This window comes from Passer domesticus, unplaced genomic scaffold (genome assembly GCF_036417665.1).
Source record: "Passer domesticus isolate bPasDom1 unplaced genomic scaffold, bPasDom1.hap1 HAP1_SCAFFOLD_142, whole genome shotgun sequence".
NCBI classification, from domain to species: Eukaryota; Metazoa; Chordata; class Aves; order Passeriformes; family Passeridae; genus Passer; species Passer domesticus.
This window is the reverse complement of record NW_026989933.1, coordinates 34,219-50,383: the sequence shown is the minus strand read 5'-3', so window position 1 is coordinate 50,383 and position 16,165 is coordinate 34,219. Positions and strand designations below refer to the sequence as shown.

The 16,165-nt window shown below is 53.5% G+C and overlaps 1 protein-coding gene and 1 long non-coding RNA gene across 5 annotated transcripts; both read right to left on the bottom strand.

Moving 5' to 3' along the window:
* Positions 1-11,201, bottom strand: LOC135291906 (uncharacterized). 3 transcript variants are annotated; one of them, XR_010354557.1, is made up of 6 exons: positions 11,010-11,201; positions 2,842-2,974; positions 1,701-2,563; positions 1,526-1,584; positions 798-861; positions 1-112 (listed from the first exon to the last, which is right to left on the bottom strand). It is a non-coding gene; the product is annotated as an uncharacterized LOC135291906 (long non-coding RNA). The 3 variants fall into 3 exon arrangements; XR_010354555.1 differs by lacking the exon at positions 11,010-11,201 and adding an exon at positions 6,136-6,277; XR_010354556.1 differs by lacking the exon at positions 11,010-11,201 and adding an exon at positions 5,944-6,029.
* Positions 11,202-12,618: 1,417 nt separating this feature from the next.
* LOC135291904 (zinc finger protein 3-like) lies at positions 12,619-14,832 on the bottom strand. Of its 2 annotated transcripts, XM_064406145.1 has the most exons (3): positions 14,121-14,832; positions 13,898-13,981; positions 12,619-13,718 (listed from the first exon to the last, which is right to left on the bottom strand). In XM_064406145.1, exons 2-3 carry the CDS (start codon positions 13,947-13,949, stop codon positions 13,048-13,050), a joined length of 723 nt encoding a protein of 240 aa, XP_064262215.1. In that variant the 5' UTR covers positions 13,950-13,981; positions 14,121-14,832; the 3' UTR covers positions 12,619-13,047. The 2 variants fall into 2 exon arrangements, with proteins under 2 accessions (XP_064262215.1, XP_064262214.1); XM_064406144.1 differs by lacking the exon at positions 14,121-14,832 and having other exon boundaries at positions 13,898-14,113.
* Positions 14,833-16,165: the final 1,333 nt, after the last annotated feature.

Genomic DNA, 16,165 nt, shown 5'->3' with positions numbered 1-16,165 from the left:
AATGCATGTTTTCATGAAAATAATGAAATTATAGACAAAAAACACAGGGCTGTTGACATTTCTCTCTCCTCCTGTGGCATTCTTGAGTGCTCTAACCACATCTCCAAAAGACCTAGAAACAAAACAGAAGCAGTGAAATAAGAAGCTCTTGGAGTGAAAGCCAGCCCACACAGGAGATGTCTCCTGTAAATGCCCAAAACCTGCAGGATGCAGGAGGGCTCTGCCAGAAGGCAGATGATGCATTTTCCTCTCAAGTGCCTGGGCACGACACCTGTTCCTGAAGCATTGGGGTTTACTGCCTCAGCTCCTAAAGGGAGTTTGTTCTTTCATCTTGGGTGTCAGTTTCTAAACTGTGTGGTACCTATCCTAACCACAGATTATTTCCTTCAGCAAACCATGGGAAAGAAATGTTCCTGAGAACTGTTATCTGACAGCTTTGATAAGGGGGTTGCCCTTTCAGGCAAGCAAGATTCTTCTTTTTTCATTAGTGTGTCAGCATGATTTTGAGACATACAGAAATGCTAAAGAAATTAACACAGAGCTGTCCCACATTTGAGAGACAAGGAGGTCTTCCAGGTCCTGCTCCTTGATGCAGGCAAGACCTCGGCAGCATGAAGATGTCTCTGACAAAGCACTCTGAGCACACTCACAAATTCTGAGCAGCACTGAGAGATGGGACAATCTATCCCCAGGGTGTGAAGATGTTTCCAGCTGGCCTGACTTCACACTGGATAGACATTTCCACCAGAAAACCTCCTGGCCCATGGTTGTGCAGAAGTAACTGCGTTTGGACTCACCCGCTGCCAATACGTCCCCTTTCTGTGTATTTAATCACAGGGTTTTCCATGGTCACCATTCTCCCTGAGGGAAACAAAATGCAAGATGCTCACTTTTAAGCAGAGATCCCAGCTTCCAGGAGATACAAAAGGCAGCCCCACTGTCTGGGGCTCTGAGCCCTTTGTGGTCAGCTGGGTAACAATAGTAACAACCACAATAGCAAAAACAAACCAAAAGAAAACAAACAAACAAACCCCACAAAAATAAGCAAAACAAAACAACAACCCTTCCCCCCCAACAAAAATGACAAAAATAAATCCCCAGCCAAAAAGACAAAACTCCATAACCAGTCAACTTCTGTGAGGTTTGTTTGCTCTGATGACTATTTGGGAGTCAGGAATCTAAGGAGAATTTAGGAAGCTAAAAATTGTGTTCAGTTTGGCCACTAGCACACAAGACTTGTCCAGATGATTTGCTAGCTCGCAGCCTTCATCTGGTTCAAGAAAAATCCGTGCTTCAGCCTTTAGCAGAGAGGGAAGCTCAGGCAAAGCCAAGCCAGTCCAAGCTGCCCTCAGAAGCAGCAGGAACACCCAGAGCACTCCCTCGCTGCCTCAGAGCACAGCACTTCCTCTGGGGAGTCCTGAATGTCCCCAGTGGGACACCAGACTCAGGAGGAGCATTTGGTACAGCTCTGCTGACACCTGCACAGAGTACACGGTCCCTCAGACAAGAAATACGCCAGACGTACCCAGTATCTCCAGATACTTCTCAATCTCCAGTTTCGGAGCAGCCGTGCTGCTGTCAGACCTGGAAATGAACAAACTGCCCCAGCTCGAATTCCCAGGTTCAACAGAATAGATTCCCCCAGGTAACGCTGCTGCAGCAGCAGGTTTAGTGCCAGAGCCCATGGAGGTGTGCTGAACCTGTAGCACTTCTGGTGGGGACAGTTCCTGTGCCTCACGCCAACCTTGGGGCCCTTCATTGCCAGTTGTTTTCTGGAAGTCTTTGCGGTCTGCCAGGTGAGATGTTGACACTTGCACCTCAAGTCAGAGAACAAAGCAATCAGAGACTACAGCTTGTCCCTATCAGCCAAGAGTCATTGACTGTGAGCAAAGGGAAAGAACAGATTTACAAGGGATACAGACAGCTTGTTTCAGTCCTCCTCTGGGTCACCATGTTCCCCTGTAAAGAAACAGAGAGAGCAGGAACAGGCCAGCAGGAATCAATTTGGATGATTGCTGGCCAAAAGCCAAAGAACAAGTCCCACTGTCCAGGGCAGCACTTGAGATCCAGCACAGCAGGAAATGTCCTTCAGAGTGACTGTGATATATACTAGAGCAGGATGGCACTCAGAGGCACGGCCCCACTCCCTGCTGCTCTGCAGAGGAAAAGCAAGAAGGGCAGAAAACAGCAGTTTGGTGACTGCAGTGGCTGTCCCTCCATCACTCACTTGCTTTTGTAGAGCCTGAGGGAGGCGATTAACTTTCTCTCTGATGATTTTCATTTCTTCTTCCAGCCTCTTCTTCCTTGCCTTTTTCCTAGCCTCAGATTCCTGCAGCTCTGCCTGCACATCTTCCTTGATGGTCTGTAAACAGCAATGGAGAGGAAGTTTCATGAGCGGAGTGGCTGCCATTCTTTCTCTCACCTGGTTTTGTTGGTCGCCCCTGTGCTGATGGAGATTCATCTCCTCTTGAATTCTTCTCATGTCTTCCTTGTTCTTTCTCTTCACTGCCATGATGGCACTCTGAGCTTCGGGCAGCTCTGCTTGTGGCTCTGCCTTGATGTCCTGTACACACAAATGCACAGCAAGTGACTGGGAGCTGCCATCAGGCTCAGCTTTTTCCTCTTGCAGCCTCAAAATCACATCTATTCAGCCACGAACTTTCTGCTTCCCTACCCACCTCTGCTTCCACTGCAAACCTCCTGTCCCAGTGCTGATCTCTGCAGATTCCAAGGCTCTGTGCTTTCAGTGCCTGTGGGACTCCTGGCCTCCTCAGGCCCTAGAGCTCTGTTTTATGCCCCTCTTCCTGCCCTTCCCTCTGTCACCTCGCGAGTCAGGCTTACCTGGTCATTTCCTGTGGCTCTTCCACCTGCTGCCTGAGCTGCTCTTCCTGCTCTCGGGCTGGGAACAGCTCTCCCTGAGCCTGGCATGGCATCTTTGATAAGCAGTCTGCTCCTGCTCTTTCTCTAGAAAGACCTGCACAGAAAGCAAGAGACGATGGGTTTCGACTTCCTGTGTGATATTTGTGAGCCAAGACTCAAAGGCTGATGGGCTCACACATTCCCAAAGCTCTGTGCTGCTGCTCTCCTGGGTCATTCTCTGCCCGTGGGGAGGCACAGATTCCAAAGTGACCCTGGCACTACAATCAGGGGCCATCTGGCACTGAAGCTCCAACAGCCTGTCAGGGAAGGTGTGGCATTCCTCAAGGCTCTGGTGAGGGCCTCCCTCTGCTCCTGCCATGTCCTCTTTGTCTTTCAGTAGTGACTGACACCCAGCCCTGTCCCACAGCTCCATCCTGGCTCTGCAGGTGGCTTCCTGGCTGAGCTCAGCCCTTGGGAGAGACACTTCTGCAGTTCACGTTCTCCTCAGGCCTGCACCAGCATTCCTGCCTTCCTGACGTCTACACTCTTGTTAGAAATCCTCGTCATTCAGGAGATAGGGATGCGTGCAAAGATACTTTGATGTATGTCACAGAGCCTCTACAGCCGCCTCAGTATATGGAAGAGGACCAAGGTGTTTTTTCTCCCTCTTTTGTCAACTGAGAATTCTGACCAGCAGTAACAGAGACTCTCATAAGGCCCCATTAACGAATGCACTTACACACCCTTGGGGATGCCAGTGAAGGAAACCGTGTGTCCTGTAATACATGTATGACCAGAGTCACCAAACACCACTGAACCATGGAATTGTTCCACCTCTCTAGGACAAGCAGAAATTTAAAGAATTAAGTGGGGACTTCAGGGCAGAAGAGGCCAGAGGAGGAAAACAGCTTTGAGGGGAAAAAACCCATATCTGGAGGGGGAAACATCTCTGCCTGCTCAGAACTGGTACACGGAACATGTCTCTAATCCTCTCCTGAAAAGGATGCTTTAGGTGAGGTTTGCACCTCCAACATCCTTGGGCCAGAGATGGCAAAATTGAATTATGTAAAAGTTACATAGATAGATAGATAGATAGATAGACAGACAGACAGACAGGTAGATCTCACTACTATAATCTGTCTTTACTGTCCTCTCTCACATCAAAACTTGGTAGGCAGTGCCCCCACTCAGCAGCAATCCTGAGATTGCTGTCCTGTTGCTGCAATAAACCACACTCTTGGGGAATCTGGAGCTTGTAGGTACTTATGGAAAACGATTGACCCAGAGCATTGCACTGAGAACTGCACTCTTTCTGCATCTGTGCTTGAGCAAGTTCTTCTCTTGGACTCAACCACACTGACACTGCTGAAGTGGCTGTAATCAGAAATGCTGCCCAGCCCCTCCCAGCCCCTCTGATCTCTGAGGAACAGTTGGAATAAAAGGCCAATGATATCCTGCTCAATTCCCGAACACAAAACAAATTGATTCCCTGGGCTGCAAAAAGCCACAGGCGTTGATAACCTGAAAGTGATCTCAAATGCCATACTGGCTGGCCAAGAAATACACAGTTTCATCTGTACCAAGGTGCTAGCACTGAATGATGTCTTGTCATGCAAAACTCTTTCATCCTACAGCAGTGACACCTTAGAAATTAAAATTCTAGCAGAACCAGTACCAGTCCTGTAAAAGGGCAGAAAATAATGAGGAAAAGCAGCATGGATGGGAAAAAAAGAAAATGAAGAAACCTCATTCTCCAAGCAAAGACAAAACAGCAGTTAAAAAAAAGGGGGGAAAAAGTAACTACAAAAAGTGGCTAAAATAGTTCAGTGGAGAGAGTAGAAGCTGAAGGTCCCCTCACGAGCCTCCCGTTGTCCAGGCTAAAGCTTCCTCAGCACCTCGTCACTGGGCTGCTGCTCCACACCCTTGCCCAGCTCCTGTGTCCTTCTCTGCACCCGCTCCAGCCCCTCAGTGACGTTCTGCTTCACAGGGCCCACAGCTGCACACAGCAGTCACTGCAGCTGTGGCCGCAGCGCTGCCCAGCACAGGCCGACGCTCACTGCCCTGCTCCTGCTGCCCCTCTGCTGCTCACACAGCCCACCATGCCCTTGGCCTTCTTGGCCACCTGGCCACAGGCTGCCTCACGTTCAGCTGCTCTGGACGGGCAGCACCCCTGGCTCCTTTTGGCCCACACAGCTGGCCAGCCACAAAGTTGCCCATCTGACTTCAAATACTGTATCCTCCATTTCAACACGTCCCTCCTGTGCAGAGCAACACAAGACCGCACTCAAGGACTTGCAGCTTCACCCCCACTCCAGGCTCCAAGGCACTTTCCAAAGCTGCAGACTTCACCGCAAAACAGATCCACAGAAACTTGCTGCTTCTGCCTTTTGCCTGACAAGAAGGCTTCGCAACTGCGCGGTTCCTTTCCTTGGCCACACGGGACAGAAATGGCCCCCCACAGCTTCAGGGACAGCGCAGTCATCTCCTTGCAGCTTATCAAAAGCCAAAAGACAGCTGGGCCAAAAGAGTCTGTACGAGTGAAGAACTCCCTCAGGAATACTGCAGAACACTTCCACAAGCCAACCACACCTTTCCACGATGGAAAAACCAACATAGCCCTGGGATCTCCAGCACTGCCATGTGTGCCCTTGGCCAAAGCACTGCAGAAGCCCAGAGATAGAGCGTCACTGAGTCAGGCAGCCAAAGGGTCATCCAGAGCCCCCAGCTCTTCGGTGCCTCAGCATGACAGGTTAAAGGCCAATTTTGAGCCGTCACTGCCCGCAGGAAATGGCTACATCCTGCAGGACTCCAGCACTCAGCATCCTCGGCCAGCAACACAAAGTGCTGGCTCCTCAGAAACTTGCACCTCTGCCTTGCACTAAAGACAGCAGCACCCACAACTGGCACTTAGTCTCTTGGAATGATGGGGCTGTGCTGTGAGCACAGCTGGACGCATGTGGTTGTCCTGCTCACTTTGCTCCTTTTTGGCTTCTTGTCCAGGAGCAGAGGGAGCCAGGGAAGAGACGGCTGTTGCTTTTGTCATCTGTGGCAAGACAGAATCATGAGGGACAGGCTGTTACCTACCATTTCTAACCTAATTTCTCCTCGCATCTACAACCAGAACTTCTAAGGAGAACTCATCAACTGTGTCACAATGGTCTTTTGGTTCCATCACCCCCCAATGCATCATAATGGTCTCCACAGTTTTATGAGGCCCTGTGGTGTCACAATGGACCCTCTGTAGATGGGTCCTCACAGTGTCACAATGGTCCCTACCTTCCATGGAACCATACAGCTTTAGTATGGTCCCCCTGTTCCATGAGGCGAGCGAAATATCACAGTGCTCTCCATGATTCCATGAAGCCCCACGGTGTAACAATGGTCCCTTGGTCTCACAGGGCCCCACAGTGTCACAATGGTCCCTTGGTCTCACAAGGCCTCACGGTGTCACAATGGTCCATGCATTCCATGAGCCCTGTGCTCCTGCATTCCCCCCTCCCCTTCTCAGGCCGCCCTGCCAGCTGAGAAATGCTCCTTGGGCCTCGGCCTTGGCCAACAGCCCCTGGGCTCAGCTCCTCTGCAGCTCAGCACAAACACTGTCTGCTCCAGGCTCTGCTGCTGCCCAACCAGCTCCTGGTTGCTGTAGGAACAGCCCTGGGAACCGGTTTTGTTCCCTCAGTGCCACAACATGCCTGTTCTCACACTGCCAAAGAAAGCTGTTGATGCCAAGTGCGGCCAGGAGGAACCATTGCTGTGACTGCAGTCCCTCTCTTGGGGCCCTACAAACAGCGCTGCAAAAGGAGCCCCTTGGAGCTCTCCTGGGCCAGCGACTCCCTCTGAGTGGGGCCTCTCCCAGCCGGGAACTCTCCCGTTTGCTGCACTCGGGGATCCTGAACAAGGACAGAGCCTGGGCTGATCCCCCCACTCCTCCAGGCTCAACCCTTCACCCACTGGGGAGATGCCAAAGCATCCACAGGGAGTATTTCCTGCCCTCAGGGGAATTTCTCACAGGTGCCTTGCACTGACTCTTTGTGTCTGTGTGCACACAGGAGTGCCTGTGCTGGGGAAATGTGGCAGAAATGCTGCTCTCGGAGGGGTTGGAGTGCCTTGGATAGCTGACCCAGTCAGATATCCAGTTTTCAGTAAGTAAGGTTACGTCACGAGGTCTAAGCTAAGTTAAACGCGGCTAAGAGTTGTTCTTTTACTAAGTTGTTAAGTGTAATTTAAGTTATTAGCTAAATTAAATATTGTGAAGTGTTATTCCTTGGTTAAATGCTAAATCATAGGTTATAAATTAGGTTAAATACTGTTAAGTGCTGTTCTTTTATTAAACTCTGATGTTTAAGGTATCAGTTAAGGTTAAGGTATAAGTTCAGTCCTGTTAAGTTTAAGCTCTGTTAAGCTTTAAGGCCGTATGCCTTTTATCCTTGCCCTCACTGTCCTTGTGTCACACACACACACACACACACACAAGGACAGTTCTCAATTCATTTCTGCTTTGATTGCCTGGATTTTGTTTGGTTTTGTTGTTGCTTTGTTTCATTGCTGTGCCTGAAGTGTCCAGTTAGGAGCAGAGTGACTCTTGCCAAAGAACTTTGTGGTGCCATTGCTTAATATTAAATCTGGTTTTTGCTGATCCCTTGCAGGGATTTTTTCAGTGCTCTAAAGCCCTCATTTGTAGCAGGGTGAAGGAGCCCTGGCCCAGGCTCTGGCCCTGGGGGACACGGGGACACTGCCGGGGGGCCCCTGTCCCCCTGTTCCACCCTCCAAGGCCCCGGCCCCCCGTCCCCGTGTCAGGCTCTGGGGTCGATCTCGTGGAACATCCTCTGGGGGAGGCTGCAGCGCCGGGGGCGGGGGGACAGGGGGGACAGGGGACCCCGCTGTGCACGAGCAGTGTTGGACTGCTCTGGGGGAACTGTGAGGGGGGCTGGGGCAGAGTGACCTCCCCAGTGACCTCACACAGCCCCTGTGAGGTCACACAGCTCCTGTGATGTCACACAGCATCCTGTGATGTCACACAGCCATCCTGTGATGACACAGCCCCTTGTGATGTCACAGCCCATATTGTGATGTCACAGATAATGCTGTGATACCACACAACCTACCCTGGGATGTCACACAGCCATTCTATGATTTCACAGGGAGGTCTGTGATGTCACACACATACCCTGTGATGGCAGAGTCCATTCTATGATGTCCAGCCTATGATATAACAGAGCCTAATGTGCGATGTCACAGGCAACTCTGTGATGACACACACAACTGCTCTGTGATGTCACAGCCTGCTCTGTGATGTCACAAAGCCCCTTAATAATATCATGGGCCAGTGCTGGAATACCATTCTGTGATATCATAGAGCTGCACTGTGATGTCACAGAAGATTCAGTGATGTCACAAACTCACCATGTGATATCACAGACTTTTCTGTGATGTCACAGCTGGTCCTGTGATGTTACTCAGTCACACAGGGATGTCATAACTTCCTCAGTGATGTCACAAATCCCTCTCTGTGATGTCATACTGCCAACGTAATATAACAGCACACACTTTCACATCACAGCCTGCTCTATGTCATACAGCCATGCCATGATGTCACAGCCTGCTCTGTGATGTAAGACATTCCCCTCTATGATGGTGTAGCTGCTTGCTGACCTCAAACAACAAACTGTGATGTCACAGCCCAATCTGTGACCTCACACAGCCCACTCTGTGCTGTCACACAGCCCCTTGCTGACATCACAGCTGCTCTGTGCCTCTAGGACACAGCCACAGAGGTGCTGCTGTGACACAGCCCCCTCTGGGACATCCCCCAGCCCCTGCCAGTGCTGAGCCCCTGTCAGCTCTGCCTGTGCCCTGCTGGTGTCCCTGAGCTGCCCTGGCAGTGCCCCAGCCCTGCTGGGCTGTGCCCAGGAGCTGCTCCTGGCCAGAGCTGTCTCTCTGCAGTGCTGCCCTTGCCAGGAGCTGCCTCTGGGCCAGGAGCCCGGCCCAGCTCAGCAACACAGACACAGCAGCAGGACTTTAATCACCCTCTGGGGCTTTGCTGCTCTTTGCATCAGACTCAGTACCTCAGTGTGTGCTCAAAAACCTCTTAACAACTCAAAGTGAGATTGAAACACAGAAGATTTCTTGAAGGGTTAATGGTCCCATTGAAGGACAGGTCTGAGAAAGTGTCCCCAGGTTGAAGCCAGAGAAGAACACTGGAGGCACTGAAGACAGCTGGGGACAAGCAAGACAAATGTGTCTCTGATCCTGAGCAATCCTGCGCCTCTGTCCCTGCAGGCTGTCGTCATCCCCTGGCTGCCCCACCTGGCTGGCCCCTTCCTTTGCTGACAGCTCTGCCTCCTGCCTGCCTCTGCCTGCCCACACAAATTCTTGGGCTGCTCCAGGCTCCTTCTGGGGGACGTGTTGCACCACAGCCCTGCCCTGGCAGGGAAACTCCTTTCTCCCGCTGTCCAGTCTGGGCCTCCCCAGCTGCCCTTGGTGCCATTATTGCCTTCTCATGATTATATCCTCTATGAAGAAAAGCTCCAGCCTCTCTGACACCACCCTTCAATCCCTCCCAGGCAACTCCTGTTCTGTCCTCAGTCTCCACACCACTGAGCCCAGAGCCACCACCTTCTACCTCCTGCTTATGTGATGAGGCCTCCAAACCCCATCTTGGGAGATTTCTGGGTCCTCTCCAAAGTCTGTGAAAATGGAAGAATAGTGGTTGAAATTATTTTTTCCCAAATCTTGCAGTGACAGAACAAGGGTCAGTATCTCTGAACTGAATGAGGGTGGATTTCATTTGTTAGAAGGAGGAAATATTTTCCAATTATGAGAGTGGCACAAAACTGCAATTATTTTTCCAGAGAAGTGGATTCCTCATCCCAGGAATTCTCCAAGAGCAGGAGCTTTGTGCAACCTGACCCAATGAAACCCTCTCATCCCCAAGCACAGAATTCCTGTTGTGTGGGTTCTCTGATGTGCTGGGTGCCCTCACAACGCTTCTGGCCAGAATGTCTGCTGAGGGCAGCCAGGCTGCTGCAGGGGCAGTGACCTCACAGCCATCACCATGGCAGCCCTGTCCCCTGGGCCTGGCTCTCCTCTTTCCTGTGCCCCTGCCTTGTCTCTGCTGGCATGAAGAGTTTTGTCATGAATATATTGTCCCCAAGGTGCTGGGGCCAATGGCTTCCCAGGAAGGCTCCTGGAGCAGAAGTGGCTTTTCAGAGCCCAGGCAGAAATGAGCCCTGAGGCAGCAGCTCTGCAGTGCTGGCCACCAGGCCGGGCTGCCAAGGGAGGCTTCTGGCCATGCCCTGCAAGCAGCTGCTGCTGCCAAGGTGCCTTTGGTGCCTCAGGCTCTGCCTGGCCCAGCTCCCAGCACGGCACTCTGCCCTTGTGCCCGAGCCCTTCCCTGTGCTGGGGCTGGCCTGGGGCTTTTCCTGCAGCGGGACCTGCCCTGCTGATGGCACAGGAAAGGCAGTTCCTGCTGGAGCAGGAGGCTCTGCCTGCCATGGGCTCCAACAACTCCAGCAAGGCCCTGTTTGCAAAGCCCCAGTGGGAAATTAAGGAAGGGGGGGATCATGCTGCTTTTGGGGTGAATAATGCTGAAAGCAGCCTGATTCCTCCATCCCAATGTTCCACATCCTCAGAGGGAGCTGTAGCTGTGGCAGAGCTGGAAAAATCCCTAGAGAAAGGAACAACCAAGGGACTGCACTGAGAGCTTCTGCAGAGCTGCTGAGCTGGCCCAGCCTGGGCACATCTGACTGACAGGGCAGCACTTCAGACTAGAAAAGCCCCATTCCAAATTGTAATGGCAGTATCTCCTCACATTTCCCTTCTTGGGGGTTGTGGAGATTCCTCCCTGGAGCGGGGACAACCCTCGAGGTCACTGCTCCAGGCTGAACCAAAGGGATTTGCCCACGGTCATTGGTCTGGCGGAGTGACATCAATCTCTGCTTAAATAACTGGTTTTGTTTTAATAAAGTTGCTTTGAAATCACATCCAAGTGCTCTATACAATATAATATGTTACCACTCTTATATCTTGGTGTAATTATTTCTTATTAAGATAATTTTGTCTCATGATTGCTATAATAGATATTTATATAAATATCACTGGTTTGCCATCCTTAATCCTGTGGGACAAATTCTGTAAAGGTTTAACTCTACCTTGATAATTCTTTACACATGAACACTTGAAAAGTCTGAGGACTGGACTGGAAGCAGCTGCTCCAAGGCTCCTCTCACAAAAGGAGCTTAGAAATCCTGGAGGTCCTTGGGGGTACTTGGGTGTCGATATGACAATCTGGTCAGAGACAGAGAAAAATAATAAGCTTTCCCATGAATTGTTCTGGGAACTTTTCGAGAGCTGAAGAAAAAGAATTGTAAATTATCCACAGGTGGTATTTGTAATAAGATGGTTTTTTTTCATAAAGTTGTTTGCTGAAGGGTGTTGTCTTAATTAGCCAATCATGTTAAATGTGTTGAATAAATGATCAATGAGATCCACCTGTAGCAAACCAAGGTATAAAAGAAGATAATTGAAAAAAGAAGTGGCTTTTAGCCTTTAGCTTTCTGGTCTGAATCTGTGTCATCTCTGACTCAATGGTGATATTTGGGGATCTGTGAGGGCTATTGGGGGTCCTCTCTGCATGTCGTGTCCTAACGGGAGCTTCTCCAATAAGCTTTGTCTGAAGCTCCCACTGTGCCCATGACAGGAACCCCTGTGAGTGTCTGGGGCATCCTGGTTCATTGGCAGCCTGGGGACTCCTGGGATGTCACTATGGAATGGCTGTGACTGTCTCTGAGCACAGGGCTCTTTACCATCCCCAGAAACCCCTGGGAGGTGTCCATGGAGCCCCTGTCTCTGCCTGTGACATTCCAGCTCTTGAACAGCATGGAGACTCTTGGAAAGCCCCCATGGAACCCCTCTGAGTGTCTGTGACAAATCTGATCCTTAGCAGGCAACCATCACCAGGACCCATTTCTGTGGTCAGTATCCACGGCAACCATCACCAGCCCCCTGTTGCTAAGGTCAGTTTCCATGGCAACCATCCCCAGCCCCTGTTGCTAAGGTCAGTTTCCATGGCAACCATCCCCAGCCCCCTGTTGCTATGGTCAGTTTCCATGGCAACCATCCCCAGCCCCCTGTTGCCATGCTCAGTCCCTTGGCAGCTCCATGCAGACCCCATGCCTGGGGTGGTTGCCATGGACACCAGCTCAGGCCTGCAGCCAGAGCCCGTTGCCATGGCAACCATTGGCAGCCCCATCTCCAGGGTCATGGGATCCCAGATCCACAGAATTGGCTGAGCTGGGAGGGACCCATTGGGATCCTGGAGTCCAACTGCTGGCCCTGCACAGGACACCCCAACAATGCCAGCCTGGGCCTGGCAGCGCTGGCCAAACGCTGCTGGAGCTCAGAGAGCCTGGAGCTGGGAGCCTTCCCTGGGGAGCCTGGGCACTGCCCCAGCAGCCTCTGGGCAAAAACCTTTTCCTGAGATCCAACCTGAGCCTGCCCCGACTCAGCTGCAGCCGTTCCCTCCAGTCCTGTCCCTGGGCACCAGAGGGAAGAGATTCCCACAGCCCCAGCCAGGGACCCGCTCCCAAGGCTGTTGCCATGGCCAGCAGGGCTGGGACCAGCTGGGATGCTCGGTTTCCACGGGCTGGGGTTTAGGAATGGGATTCCCCAATTTCCTGCTCTGGCTAAAACCGCGCTGCCGCTCGTTGCCCTCCCACCTCCCATAGAAAGCACAAAAGGATCCTGGGCTGGGGTAAGAACAGTTTACTGGGAACAGCTACGAGACAAACAACAAACAGGAATAGAATCAATACTGGTAACAGAAGGGAAAAGAAAAACTTTCCACAGGGAAAACCAAAACACAACTCACTGGGCCATCCTGGCCATGTATTTCCTCCTGCCTGGGAAGGACACCCTTCTCCTCAGGGAGAGAGAAAGAGACCCTTCCGTGACCCTGGCAATGACCTGAGAAGAGAGTGAATATAATGACACGGCCCTAGCCAGACCCTCATGTTCTTCGATCCCACATCATGTGGTGCAGGGGCAGGAAAAGGGACAGATGTCTTCCCAGCATGGATCACAGTGAACATGGATCACAGGTCTCTTCCCAACATGGGTACTTCAATTGATTATGAAGTTGAAGCCAGGAACAAAGCTCTCCCTGCAGCTGGGGCATTTGCAGGGCTTCCCTTACTGGTGCTTCCTTTGGTGTCTGGTTAAGTTAGAACTGTGGGTGAAGCTCTTCCCACAAATGGGGCACTCGTAGGGCCTCTCCCCAGTGTGGATGCGCTGGTGTCTGATGAGGTGGGAGTTGTACTTGAAGCCCTTCCCGCAGTCGGGGCAACGGAAGGGCCTCTCCTGTATGTGAATTCTCTCATGCAGGAGGAGATTGGAGCTGGTTTGGAACCTCTTCTGGCACACAGGACACTCATAGGGCCTCTCCCCAGTGTGGATGCGTTGGTGGTTGACAAGTTTTGAGCTGCAGCTGAAGCCCTTCCCACACTCCCCACACTCGTAGGGCCATTCCCCAGTGTGGTTCATCTGGTGTCTGATCAGGTGGGAGCTCTGCCTGAAGCTCTTCCCACACTCCAAGCACTTGTAGGGCTTCTCCCCATCACGAAGCTGCTCATGAGCCACCAGCTCTGAGCTCTGGCTGAAGCTCTGCCCACCTTCCTGGCACAGGGTAGGCATTTCCCCCTCAAAGCATCCTGGGCTGGATTTGCAGGCCCTCCTCCTGTGGGATCTCAGGGGCTTTTCCTCCCCCTTGGATTCCTGCCCCGTGGTGTTGCTCAAAACAGCCTCTTCCATGAGGTTCTGCCTTGGAGATTTGTCCTCCCTGGTCTCCATCCTCAGCTCCTTGTCTGGGGGACGAAGGACAAGGTGAAGATAGGATTTGCCTCCGTGCCACAGGGAAGGGGAAAGAGATCTCCCCAGTGCATCCCAAGCAGGACGGCATTGGCTGAGGGGTTGTCCTGCAGCCAGGGGCCATGCTGGGCTGGAGCAGGAGAGAGGGGGAAAGGGGCACTGACTTCCTCCTCACCTGCCTGGGTGTCCTGGGGCATCTTCCTCTTCTTCACAGCCTCCTCCTCCATCCGGCCAAGGTTTGGCAATGGGTAATTCTGGTCTGAGGAAAAATACAATGTATAAGCACATTGGGTTAAGGGGTTCCTCCTGCCCAAGTCCATCTCTGGTGTTGCGGCACATCCACAATGAGCCCCTATGAGCAACCTGCACTCCCAGAGCCCAGAGCACGCTTGCTTAACCTGCTGACGGACAAGGCCAGAGACGGGTCTGTGTGCACAGCTCCAAACGCAGTTTATTGCAATGTAGAGGGGCCAGGGACAGAGACAAAATGGGGCTGAGGACACAGGGTTTGATAAGGGGGGAAAGGGGCGGGTCTGAGGGCCAAGGGCCAATGGGAACTGAGCACAGGTGGTGCAGAGGAGGGGCAGCCAACTGGGGAACCAATGAGGTAACAGGGGCGGAGCATTGCAGTAAACCGGGACCAAGAGAGGGGAGAACATTCTAGGCGGAGTACATATAGGGAAAAATGGCAGCTGGACTGGGTGATACCCATGAAGCTGCTGCATTCACATGAGCCTGAAAATGCTGATGGTGAGACCATTGTCCTCAGAGGGGTGTCTCTCTCTGACTCTGGTCACCTTTGCCCTGAGCTATTGCAGTTCCAGTGTTGGGCCCCTGTGCCTGCACACTCTAGAAGTCACCAGGAATTTGGTGCCCATGTAAGCCTCCAAGACACCAAGATTTATTCCCCCAAAATACACAAATGACCAAGATTCAGCAAGAAACCCCAACCCTTAGTTTCCCCTCTCTGGTCTCTCCACTTTGGGCTCCTGGAGGCCCCCTGTCTGGGTTGCTGCGGGTCAGGTTTGTATTGGTGTTCCCCTCTCTGGGCTGCTGGGGCTCCTGGCAATCCCACAGGTTCCCCTTCTCTGGGCTCACCACTTTGGCATCACAGGCATCCCAGGGGTCAGCACTGGCCGGGGCCCCTGTTTCAGAGTCCTGGGGTATCCAAGGGTCCACCCTGTCCATGCTGCCAACATGTCCAGGCTTCTGGAGCACCCCCAGCTCTCGCATTGCCCGTTTCTGCTCCCCCAGTGCCGGTTTCCCTGCCAGCCCTGCCGGTCCCGGGCGATCCCCAGGTGGCTCTGGGCTGACAGTGCAGCCCCTGGGCCGGGCAGAGCCCGCCCCAGCACGGGGGGACCCTGCATCCTCCGCTGCCTCGGCAGCCGCGCCCAGCGCCGGGCACGGAGCTCGGGCAGCCCCCGCCGCCCCCTGCCCAGGGAGCCCCGGGGACCCCCGCAGCCGGGGCTGGCTCTGAGCGAGGCGGCCCCGAGCCCGGCTGCGTGGCCAGGGGGGCACGGTGAGCCCGGGGCCTCTGTGCCAGCGCTTCCCCCGCTCTCCCTCAGCCTTTGCCCGGCCCGGCCTCCGAGCACAGAGCTCTGCCCGGGGCTCCCGGCCCGAGGGGCGGCTCCGGGCCCGCCCGGCCGCTCCCGGCTCCCACAGCCCGCCCGGGGCCGCCAACAAAACATCCCAGCACCAAATCCACAAACCAGCCACTGCCACCCTGTCCTGCTGCGCCTTCCCAGGGACCCCAACCCCGCGGCAATGCCCCCGGTGCATGGGGACAAAAAGCTGCTCCAGCCCAGCGCCTCGGAAGCCCCAGCTGCGGCCCGTCCCTGGCACAGCGGTCCCGGCAGCTGCCCCGCTGCCGCAGCTGCGGCTCTGGAGCAGGGAGGCTCTGCGGGACCCCCGGGCTGGGCCCCCTCCCAGCCCGTGCCCGCCCCGCACCTTCAGCCCGGCCTCTCTCGCTGCTCCGGCTCCTGCACAGTCCCCGCTCTCCATTCCTTGGCCCCCGGGGCTCTCCTCTGGGGCTCCTACAACACCCGGCAATGGAAAATAATCGATTTTGGTGCTCTCCGGACAGGCCACAACTGAAACTTTGTTCCCTTTGCTTGGCTGCAGGGACCCCAGGGCGTTTTCTGCACACAGTCCCAGCCCCCAGCGCTTGCTGAAGGCGCTCCTTGTAAATGTCACCGTGCCAGGGCCCTGTCCTTGCTGTCACCTGCTGGGGCTGGCCATGCACAGAGCTCCTGGACTTGCATTTCCAGCTGCTGTGCAGCCAAAGCTGAGGCATCTGCAGCTGCCTGAATGCAAAAACTGCAATAGGAGCCTCTCTCCAGGGGGAAATCTCCCCTCGTGTGCCAGCCCCTGGCAATGCTGCCATTCTCTGCTGCTGCTGCTGCTGCTGCTGCTGCTGGGGCACTCGGGGCTCTGGCTGAGCAGC

Coding starts and splice junctions, on each gene's coding strand:
- LOC135291904 (XM_064406144.1), bottom strand. CDS start 14,042: ATGGACTTGGGCAGGAGGAACCCCTTAACCCAATGTGCTTATACATTG. Junction 13,719..13,897: donor GCCCCAGGACACCCAGGCAG/GTGAGGAGGAAG, acceptor TTCGTCCCCCAG/ACAAGGAGCTGAGGATGGAG.